This window comes from Adiantum capillus-veneris, chromosome 18 (assembly GCF_014529385.1).
Source record: "Adiantum capillus-veneris isolate H3 chromosome 18, ASM1452938v2, whole genome shotgun sequence".
Taxonomy (NCBI): Eukaryota; Viridiplantae; Streptophyta; class Polypodiopsida; order Polypodiales; family Pteridaceae; genus Adiantum; species Adiantum capillus-veneris.
The window spans coordinates 128,881,045-128,893,144 of record NC_140948.1 but is presented as its reverse complement, the minus strand read 5'-3'; the positions used below and the strand labels follow the sequence as shown (position 1 = coordinate 128,893,144).

Sequence of the window (12,100 nt, the reverse complement as noted above, 5' to 3'; positions counted from 1 at the left end):
ACGCCGGCTGGGCTAAAAAAATAACCGAGCGCGCCCAAAAACTCAGATCTCATATCTGAGTTTTTCGGCGCCCGCAAGCAAGGAGCAGGTAACGCTCTCCCTCTCTCTCTCTCTCTCTCTCTCTCTCTCTCTCTTTCTTCTCCACACGCACACACACACACACACACACACACACACGAGGAGAGGAAGGAGAGCCAAGTATGCTCCTTCCCTCTCCGCATTCTCATGTTCCCTTCCCCTCTTTCTCTCTCCCTCTCTCTCTCTCTCACACACACACATACACACACACACATAGTGTTTTTGAGAGAGAGAGAGAGAGAGAGAGAGAGAGAGAGAGAGAGAGAGTACAAACATAAACAAAAACGCACGCACACATACATAAACAAAGAATGCACACACACATTGAGAGAGGAAAAGAGAGAGAGAGCATGCATAAACAAAAAACGCACGCATTGAGAGAGGAAAAGAGAGAGAGAACATGCATAAACAAAAAACGCACACATTGAGAGAGGAAAAGAGAGAGAAAACATGCATACGATCCAAAAAAACGCACACACATTGAGAGAAAGAGAGAGAAACTAATTTAACGTCGTAGGAAACTAATTAAAATTAAAAGACCTAAAGATCTAGCCGACGAGGAGTTGAACTCAAGACCTATTATTCAAGAGGGAAATGGCATAATCAATCTATCATACTTGGCATGGGTGATAGAAAGGTTATACCATTTATCTCTTTTTATTGGCACACACATCCACACACGCGCACACACACAAGAAGAAGAGAGTTATAACGTCGTAGGAAACTATCCTAAAAGACGTTAAAGATTAGGTTAGATGTAGACTTACGTTAAATTAGATTTAGGTTTATTTAAGTTAAATTAGATTAGATTTAGATTTATTTTTAACTAGATTTACGTTTATTTACGCTAGATTTAGATTTACGTTATATAAGATTAGATTTAGGTCTCCATAGACTGCGATGCCTGCATGAAGCGGGTGAAGAAAGCCCTCAATGGAATATAGGGTATTGCTGCCTTCACTCATGGTGGGCTCCGTCGATCCAAAAGTACTGGTGAAATGTCTTCAGAAGATAGGGAAGAAGGTGGATCTTCAGGGCGGCAAGAGTCACTACATCCCCGACACAATGACCATCTAGACAACCTCTAGTCATTCAACAGCAACTTCAAAGTTAGTAACAAGAGCAAGAACGGTCTAAAGGGCCAATTGCTGTCGTCATATGTGGATGGAGATGAGGCAGCGTCACCGCCGGAAGTTAACTCTCACATCTTTAGTGATGAGAATGCCAACTCTTGCCGAGTTATGTGAAAAATTATGTGTTAAATCAGTTTTCAGGTTCTTATAATCCTTGTTAGTTTAGTTCTTTGTTTTTAATATAACATAATTTACGTTAGATTTAGATTTATGTTATATTAGATTAGACTTAGGTTTATTTAGGTTTACCCACACACACACACACACACACACACAAGAAGAAGAGAGTTTTAACGTCGTAGGAAACTATCCCAAAAGACGTTAAAGATTAGGTTAGATGTAGACTTACGTTAAATTAAATTTAGGTTTATTTTTAGTTAGATTTACGTTTATTTAGATTTACGCTTATTTACGTTAGATCGAGTCCACGCAAGAATTACTTACGGTTTAGGGTTTAGAGTTAGAAGAACAGTGAAAAGATCTACTGTGAAAAGATGTTAAGATGCTGTGAAGTGCTACAGCTAGAGAAGAGGCAAAGGGGTTTTGTCCACTACATGCAGTATCATGTAGACGTGGGTGTGTAGATTTCTTGTACCCACAAATATAGGTATTGACCAATAAAGACGAGATTATAACCCGGTGGTTCTGATCTCCATGCACCTCTAGACCGAGGTGTGCGGGGATTGGACATGACTAGAGAATGTGAGGTAAAGAGAGAGAGAGAGAGAGATAAGACGAAGAATGCCAATAGAATATTAAATTTGTTGTCCAGGCTATAAGATTTTTATCCTCATTATGAGTAGTGACGAGGATGTGGGACCGTCCAACCGAAACACCTATCTCTCAACGAGGGTCTTATGTCCTTGTAATCAATGCAAGCATGCTGTGCGACGGACAAGACGTGTTTCTTTGCAGCACGTTCGCGAATTTGGCGAGTTCAATCCATCTATTATAGATCGAGTTGTTGCCAATTATAACTCGTCGGACTCTGACGCTAGCCAACAAGTAGCAATCTTGCAACCCAATAGACGTGTTCGCAGGCGCTTTGGTCAAGCAGCATATGTGAGGCCACAAGATGTAGCCTCTGACAGCTCGGGGGATGATCATGCAGAGCACATTCCCAACGAGGCAATGTTTGAGCCCGAGATTGATGAAATGATCGAGACGATCATGGATTCAGAAAGGCTTATCTATGATGATATGAAAAGTGAAGCCGATACGCCATTGTATAATGGAGCACGTATGTCTAGATTGAAAGCACTCCTGGTTCTTCTCAACATGCAGGCAAAGTTTGGATGGAGTGACACTAGCGTCACAACGCTTTTCAGGTGATCTATTACAATTAGTTTACTTTAATAAAACTCTAAATGTATAATGATCTGATAGATTTTTACACGACTATATCGTATTTTTATGTTGTGTAGATTGCTTAAAGAGCACATACTACCAGCTGACAATGTGATGCCAGATTCCCGAGATGAAGCAAGAAAGATTTTGCGAAACTTGGGGATGGATTACAATTCTATCCACGCTTGTCCTAATGACTGCATTCTTTTCAGAGGGGAATACATAGACATGGAGAAGTGTCCGAAATGTGATTCCGAAAGATATCGAGTAGATCTCCACGGGACAAAAATTCCACAAAAGGTTTTGCGACATTTTCCTCTGCTTCCTCGCATCAAGCATTTCTTCGAATGTAAGTCCATGGCCGCCCTAGCATCATGGCATGAGGAGAATAAATCTTCGGATGGTGTGCTACGAATTCCTGCAGATTGCGCAGCCTGGAAACATATAGATGGAACATGGTCGGATTTTGCCAGGGAAGCTCGAAATTTGCGCTTAGGCCTGGCTATGGATGGCGTAAATCCATTTGGTCATAGATCAAAATCTTATAGTGTATGGCCCGTTGTCATCGTCAACTACAACATTCCCCCGTGGTTGACTACGAAGAAGGGGCACCTATGGCTAAGCTTGATTGTGCTAGGGCGATATAAAGTGGGGAATATGGATGTGTATCTTCGTCCACTATTGGAAGAGCTACAACAATTGTGGATTGGCATAGAGGTGGTGGATATGAGCCGACACACAGGACGACGGAATGCTTTGATCAGAGGCATTCTAATGTGGACCATGCATGACTATCTCGGGCTAACAGAATGCTCAGGTGATCTATTGACACTCCTCACTCAGACACTGTAAATCTTGTTTTTTCCCATAGTTGATGTATTATCATGTGTATACATGCAGGGCTTCAAACAAGAGGATACAAAGCATGTGTCACATGGGGACCTAGACTGAATGCACGTAGGGCACCCTCACTGAAGAAGCAAATCTATGAAGGTCATCAAGCGTATCTTCCAGAGAATCATGTGTTACGCGACGGCTTTTTGGGAAGAGAGCCACCAAGGATGTCTGCACAAGCATGGTTAGAGCAGAAGGAGATGTGCGATGACGGATTGCCTCCAGGGATGAAGAGACTATCTCTATGGTACGAGTTACCATACTGGCCCCGACTCATGATCAATCACTTGCTCGATCCAATGCACATATTCAAGAATGTGGGTAATCTACTATGGGACCATCTGACCGGCAAGAAAGATACTTTGGGAGCCAGAGTTGACCTTAGAAATGTGGATCGTATGGAGCAATATTGGCCGCAAACAGCGTCTGATGAATCGATAAAACTCCCTAAAGCACCATGGATTTTCACAGGAGCCCAAGAACGCAAAGTAAAAGAGACCATTCGATCTTTGCGGACCCCCACTGGCGTAATGCACTCGCTCCGAACGTGTTTTACTAAAGAAGGAAATCTTACCGGTTTGAAGTCACACGATTGGCATAAAATGTGTCAGGTACGTTCATAGTGGACTTTTATCATTGCATAAAATGTGGACTTTAATATCATTGTTGCACATACTTTACAGTTTATTTTACCGGTTGCCATTGAGGGATGTTTGTCTCTCGACATCCGTAACACAATCTACAAACTTGCAAAGCTGGTGCAATGGATCTCACAAAAGGAGATCAACGTAGACTCCATACCATTCGCCAAACTAAATGCTGCGGAGCTTGTGTGCATGTTTAAGAAACATTTTCCTACTACCATGCTAACCATTCAGGTGCATCTTCTTGTTCACATAGTTGATGAGGTGAAAATAGCTGGCACAGTTCATTCCAGATGGATGTTCTTCTTCGAACGTTTCATGAAAACGCTTAAGGGATATGTGCGTCAAAAGGCACGTCTGGAGGGTAGCATGGCAGAAGGTTGGTTGGTATCAGAGTCCCTAGTGTACATTGGAGACTAGCTAGACGGATTTGATAAAGCCCGGGACACGCTATGGCGAACCATAGATGATGAGCGCATATCTGGGATTGTCATGTGCAATCTCGGTGTTGAGAAGAAGATGACGGAAGATCTAGAGGCTAAAATCAACCGATTTTGCATGCTTCACAATCCATTGATGCAAAAGTGGATTTCACAATATGAGGATGCAAAGCAAGAGCGACAAAGGGCACGAATCGAGTGGAGACGGGGAAGACGACCACCGATGCACTATCCGACGGTTCTGGAGAGCCTACCAACCTTCATGAGCTTAAGATGGTTGCACAACCAATTGAAAAGCGCACAACAATGCGGTGATGAAGTGACTGAGGAAGAGTGGGAGTACTCTCGGGGTTGCGCGACCAAGGTAAGTTTGCAATGTACGACTAGCAAGTGACTTTATTTATAAACGTTTGAACGGCCACTCATAATCTTTGTTCGTTGTAGTATAAGTCATACACAGCAGCATGGTGTAAAGGTCGACATTTTAGGGTGGAACGAATCGACAAAAAGCGTTTTACTCAAGATTGTGGAATCATGGCAAAATTTGAACAGTCTAGTCGACGACGTTCCTCTGATGCAGATCCTGTGGTGGCAGAACTCACTTACTTCGGCACGCTGCAAGAGATTTTGAGGATCGATTACAGAGGATTTTTTGTCGACTTGTTCGACGTGCAATGGTTCAAAATAATCATGGAGGGTCGCAACGCTACTGTGCGTAGAGGAGAGTCTGGTTTTCTTGAGGTGGATTCTACTAAGAAATGGACTGACCTAAGAGACACTTTCGTACTACCCGAGCATTGTGAACAAGTAAGTATGTAAATAGTTAACATCCCCCTTTTACAAGTTATGTGCTTGAAAGCTCTCATGTAAGTTATGTGGCTCTGACAGGTAATATTTCATCCTACAAAGTCTACATCAAACTGGTGGTACGTCATAGAGGTAGCCCCTCGTAGTGCAAGGACGTATGAAGGCTACCATGTGCCAATCACAACGGCATCAATGGAGGAGATCAGAGAAGATGCTCAATCAGAAGCCGCTGCGGTGGTGCCAGACGAGCATCAAGATGCTACTACTCTATATGGGGTGCATGCAGAGGAGCTACAAAATGAAACAGAGGATATGTGTTTAAACGGAGAGCTCTATATAGATATAGGAAGTTATGCTGAGTTATGCGAGGATGAGAGAGAGATCTCTTAAAGCCACAAATATTGTATTTAAACAATTTTGCTCTGTGTTGTAAAAGCTCTGGCTCTCTAAGTACCTTCCATGGTGTATAACGCTCTTTTCTACTCGCGCTCACATCTTTTGATTGAAAATTCTGAGTTTTCGACTTGCCTCTTCTATCACTCAATTCATTGCGTCATTGTATTTATATGCGTCATTACGTCATTGTATTTAATGGTCTTTGCGTCATTGTCTACTCTATTCATTCAATATTAAGTTTAAATATTCGTGTGTTTAATGCAGGTATGGATGATGAGGAGTTTCTTTCTTCTTTGTCACCGCAGCAGAGACAGTGGTACGTGGAGCGTCATCGCTCTGGCGCATCATCGCGCGTTCCTACTCCATCCGCATCTCCCTCTCTTTCGGAGCATTCGGCGCGCTCCGAAGCTTCGACGTCGACGAGACGAGCTTCACACTCGTCTAGACACCGGCGCTCTAGTGGTGGCGGTGGCGGTTGTTGTGGGGATTTCGCCACCGATGCCTCCACACCGCCTCGTGTTCGACAAGGCTCTTTACCCTCCCCTTCTTTGCCCGCCCCCACACCAGCCACAGCATTGCCATCTACGCCAGGTTTTGCACGGCTGACTGTTCGTAGAAGCTACACACCTCTACCTACTCTGCCAGGAGCCACCCCACTCGACACTCCTCGCTTCGGGGCCCAGACGCCGGTGGAGACACCTGACATCCGTACCCCCATCGACACGCCGCTAGAGACCCCTGCCGGGACACCCAGGTTCACGCGTCACCGGCCAAAGGGCTTGTCTTACTCCGTCGACTTCAGCGGCGGCATCATCATGGATGATGACGGCAAGAAGGTGATCTCGCGCATGCGTGGTCTTTGCTCTCAGCTGTTTAGACACTACATACTAAACAAATAGAGTGAAGCACCAAGTGATTTAAAAAACAGAGTCATCAGCATACTTCATGATGAGTTTCCCGTTCCAACACGGGATCAGCGCTTCAATGAAGACCTGATGAAGATTCGAATGCGCGAATACTGCAAAACCAAGCGTTCCGAAGTGCAAAAAGCAATCAAGAATGGGTGGAACAGGCCAGATTGGCTGGCCAAAGAAGATTGGAAGAATGCGAAGAAAGCAGCGCGCGAGAATCCCGACAAGTGGAAGCAACAAAAGGATGCAGCCAGAGCGCGAGTAGAGGCATGGAGCTCGCACCACTTGGGGAGCGGTGGATGGGCATCATTTGAGGCCGATTTTGTAAGTGTTTTCGCATTGCTCTTTATGTTCGATAGTTTAGGGTTCATGAGTTTTTTAATTCTAACATAATGAATTCTTTGTATGTTTTGACAGTGGTCGATGACAGGACGTGATCCCACACCGTACGAGCGCGAGTACGCAGGCAGGAAGGGCTTAAACGCCCTGATGGACATTCTCAGTTCTCGAGGCGGCATGGTTAGTATTAGGGTTTACTCTTTTCTATTTTTTGTATTGTTTTATAAATGTTGTTATATGTTTATACTTACTGAAAGCTGTCTTATTGTCTTTTTTTGCAGAATCCGACAGATACGCCGCTTGGACGCGATGAGACGTCTGACTAGACGACGTCAGTTTAGCCGTAGCTAGATAGCATTAGTTTAGGGTTTCTCATAGCTTATGTATCATGAGACGGATTTTATACGTCTTTTTGAACCATGTATATTATTACATTTGTCACCGCAGTTCATTTTTCCAATCAATTCTTTATGCCTATGATGTTGTACAATTGTCATTATTACATTTGCCAATCAATTCATTTTGCCTATGATGTGTACAATTGTCAATTTTGCAAACAATGCGTCTTGTGGGTGACTATTTTGGGTCTATTATTTATCCTTGCACTTTTTTTAAAAAGTGAATCAAGTACAATATGGTTGATGGGTGGCAGGGCATTCAATGCCCTGTCACCAAAAAAAAATTCTCTCGGGCGTCGCTATTTATGGCTCTGTAGCGTCGCTATGAGCGTCGCTATAGTCTTCTGTGTAAACGTCGCTATGAGCGTCGCTATGAGCGTCTCTATATAGCGACGCTTATAGCGACGCTCTCGTAGCGACGGTTATAACGACGTCGGGGGTTATAAAAACCCAGTGTATTTCCGTCGCTAACAGCGTCACAAGAGCACACAACCTCTTGTAGTGTTTAATAACCATATGAAAAGTGAAGGAAATCATGATATTGTTGCTTCCACGTCCCAATTATGCTTTAGCTATTGTATGGTAACTAAGCAGGCAGAACTTGGTGATTTCATTTAGCAATCACTAAACTACTATTTCTTCGCATTCATGCCTTTGCTTGTTTTGATCAGAGGCAATTAAACTCCTAGTTGCTAGTTTCATTTAGCATCTTTATCAAACTTGATGGAACTTGTTATATGGAAAGCTGTCCAAAGCTCCTTGTGTAGTAAGGGCGGTACGAAAGTCAGGATGTGCAACCAGCCGATTAAGGTAGCAGGGCAACAAATGCGGTACCAAAGGAGGTGGAAGCCGGGTGTGGGCAATAGGCTAGAGACAATAGGTCTATCAATTAATGACAATTGGGCGGAGACTATACTCACCCTTCAGAGCCAAATGGTGTTCACAAGAAGATTTAGAAATTTTCTCATGTAGGAAAACAAAAAGTTTTCCAGTGTTTTTCATACAATGCATAACATCATGAGCTTCTGCTCGAGAGGCACCGCATACCTAACTCGGTACGATTGGGGGCAGGGGACCACCGGCCCTCCCACCAGGCCGACGGTCCCCTGCCCCCAATCGTACCTAGCTAGGTATGTTGTGCCTCCCTCATAGAAGCTCATGATGTTGAGGTAAGGGCCAGTGGTCCCCTGCCCCCATTCGTACCTAGTTAGGTATGTTGTGCCTCCCTCACAGAAGCTCATGATGTTGAGGTAAGTCACAATGTGGGAATTATTGTGAGAATTTGTCCTAAACTTCTTGTGGTTATGAAGGGACGTGGAAGAGGCAGTGGGTAGAGGGTTCCTTGGGTAGAGAGAGAGAGAGAGAGAGAGAGAGAGAGAGAGAGAGAGAGAGAGAGAGAGAGAGAGAGATGATCTCTTTGCTCTTAAGGGAATATTTAGAAAATTAGGAAGAAAAAGTTAAATTGATTCTCTTGGGCAATGGGACCTAACTTCTAAGGCTGGTGTCACGCTAGGACGGGGAATGGATGGCCATGCTGATTTGGCATCCGCTCATTCGCCGTTGCAAAAAGAGAAAGCTGGCCGCGAGAGGATGTCAGAGGGGCGGCCTCGCACGCCTGGCCAACTTTCCAAACGCGCGGCCATTTGCAAAAGTACGCACGCGAAAGCATTTGAGAGGTTTTGAGCCCTGACGTGCAGCGCCAAAGGCAGATGATGTACCACTTGGGCTATTCTCATTGCTTGAGAGGAAAGGCCAATGTTTTGTACATGTCCCAATGTGACAGCAATGGGCTGGCCACACCTGCAAATCACACTTGGGCGCGCATCCCAGTGTGACATAGGCCTAAGCAATGGTAAGCATCTATGCTATTTCAAAAGTGGAGAAAAAGTAAATGTAGAAAAATTAGTTCAAAACAAGGGAGAAATGACAAGAGAACTTATTGGAGAAACCCCCTTTGTTTTCTTGCTGCAATAATATATATTCTGGAAAGGTGGACAAAGGGTGGTAGCCAAATATAGTAGCTCTTCTAAACAAGAAGCTTTCGGTTTATTCAGTATGCTGGACTCCTCTTTACAAATGCAGGTACTCAAACTATGCAGGAAGCATGTAGCAGCTAGTACCCACCACTTTGTGATGACTATGGTGATCACAGCTCTGAACAAATGGCATCCTCCATACATACATATATATATAAGAGCTATATGCTCCCTTTCATTGTCAAATGCTTCCATTGATGAGGGTGTATTTGTGAGCTTCCTTACCTCATCTTACACAACACCAGGCTCTATTACATGTTTCCAAGAACATCCATCCACCGCCGCCTGCTCTCGATGCCTATTCACAAACAATCATCACATTATGCTTTGAATTACAAGCTTTCTTCCCCTGGACGTATGAAATGATAGTGGTGGTAATGATGATGATGATGGTGATGCACAATCCCTTTGCTAGAGTGCTTCTTAGCACTGCTGTAGATGAGCATGTAATCACTTGATGCAGAAATCCGGCGCTCTCGGCAAGGCGATGGTGATTTCGAGTGGTTGTGCACAAGCTGCATTGCAGGTGGCGGTGACGGTAAGCTCTGGTAACCTGCAGTGGGTGAAGTTTCACCAACGGCAATGATGTCAGGAGCAGCTGGGGAGGAGTGATGCATTTTGAATGAGAAAAGCTGGTGTAGGTGGGATGGGATATGGCTTTGCTTATGTGCATGTACATGTGCATGACGAGAGGAAGATGCCCCTACATTGTCACTGGTGCTGCGAGAAGCGACATGGTGCCTGTATGCAGAAGAGAGGGAGTGTGTTAAGTGTGCAATTTGATGAAATGCATTAGAGAGAGAGTGAGGGAGGTGGGGGAGATGGTGTAGAGCATTGGATAGGCTGTGAGGCAGATGATGAAGGGCATGAGAGAAGCTATGGGGCAAGTGAGGCAAATGATGCATAGCATTGGAAAAGCTGTGAGGTAAGCGTGGCATTAGCAAGCTTGGCCGCCGACGGCGGCTGCGCTGTGGCACAGACTTTGTATTGCAATTGATATTGTTGCAGCTAGTGCTCAAGCTGTGAATGTCAGGTGACTCAGTACTGTAGAAATAATCATCATTATCACAGAGCATTTCACTGGTGCAATCGCACGCAAGTGACCGGTTTGAGGTGTGAGGTGACGATTGAAGCAGGTCATGGAGAGTATGCTTGTTGTGCGATGCAGCCACTGCGGGTGCGGCGCCGGGACATTTAGAAACCTGCATATCTTCTGCGCTCTCTTTGGCTGTGGACATGCTCTCTCTACTATCCAAGGCCACCTCATAATTAGACACATGTCCTGCCTTGGGAGTACTGTTTATTGCTAATAGAGGCTCAAGATCCAGTGCCTTTTGCACTTGATCAATTTGGGAATATTCCTCCAGCTCCTGCTTATCATCATGAGCAGCTAATTCTACTAGACCATCGACATGAGCTTCCTTTAAACCATGATCAAGATCAGCTTCCCTAACATCAGGAACAACAGCCTCCTCTACCCCTGGATCATGATCAAGAGCATCCTGTGGTTCGGCGCGATGACCACCTTCATTGTATGGCAGCGGCTCAAGCTTCCTCAGCATTGCCTGCAGCTCAAAGGAGTCAAAAAGAGAGCTCCTGTGATCAATTGCAGCACCAGTACCTTGCCCAAAGAAGGATATCAAAGAGGCCAACTCATTGTCTACATACAATGAGGAGGTACTCTTCCTGTTGCTGGTTCCAAGGAGACTATCCAACCAGCGACTGTGATGCAGCGGAGGATCATCTGCCGACACCGCGGCGCGATGTAGAAAAGGCAGCGGTGGAATAGAGGAGGATGGCGAAGGTAGATTAGATGATGATGTGGAATACAATATGTGATCAGCATGTGCTGCATCAAGTAAGTGTGGGGTGTCATGATATGAACCACACATGAGCTGATGATCTTCTTCATCAGAAAATAAAGATTGTGGACAAGCAGCACCAGAGCCGGCGCATCGCCATCGACTCACCGCCGCAAGTTTGTCTGCCTCCTGCTTGAAGCGCGAAGGTGGCAGGCGTCTACACTTGCTAGCTTTGTGCTCCACATGAGCCATTCCTTTACTACTCTCTTGTTGATTGTCATGTCCTCTACTATTTCCATCTGTGCTTATTCTCTGCATATACTTTCCCCTCACCATGAGAGCAGTGCTGCTGCCAGCTTGTATGCAGAGCGAGCCGCCACTGGCCGCCCCTCCACGCTGGTACCACGCCCATGCGGCCGCTTTGCTTCTCTCTCTTCCGTATTGAGCTCTCTCTGGTGATGATCCGGAGCTGGAGGGCATGGTGGAGAGAGAGAGAGAGAGAGAGAGAGAGGGGGGGAGATCAGAGAGCGCTCCGGGGGGAGGGCACCGCCAGCGAGCTTTCTGTAGAGAGGCAGCCTTTTGTCTGTGTGTGTGTGTGTGTGTGTGTGTGTGTGTGTGTGTGAGAGAGAGAGAGAGAGAGAGAGAGAGCGCTCTCAGGGGGCGGGGTTTAGAGTATAATAAGCGTTTCCACGTCGCAGCTGCACAACAGCGCTGGCGGAAGGCCACTGAAGCTGGATGACAATTTCATGATAATTCAAATTTAATTTTGAGAAGTTGTGGGCGAGGGCTGCCCAGCCTGCTCTGCAATGACTCTGCATCTCATACAATTACCTCACAAAAAAAAAAACATCCATTTCCAATCCCTTCCCTATCAT

The 12,100-nt window shown here is 45.2% G+C and overlaps 1 protein-coding gene across 1 annotated transcript; it reads right to left on the bottom strand.

Annotated features, from left to right (window-relative positions):
* Nucleotides 1-9,312: 9,312 nt before the first annotated feature.
* On the bottom strand, nucleotides 9,313-11,889 carry LOC147436393 (uncharacterized). The gene has a single exon (XM_086489309.1). The coding sequence runs from the start codon at nucleotides 11,703-11,705 to the stop codon at nucleotides 9,756-9,758; it is 1,950 nt and encodes a 649-aa protein (XP_086345435.1). The 5' UTR covers nucleotides 11,706-11,889; the 3' UTR covers nucleotides 9,313-9,755.
* Nucleotides 11,890-12,100: the final 211 nt, after the last annotated feature.

Coding starts and splice junctions, on each gene's coding strand:
- LOC147436393 (XM_086489309.1), bottom strand. CDS start 11,705: ATGCCCTCCAGCTCCGGATCATCACCAGAGAGAGCTCAATACGGAAGA.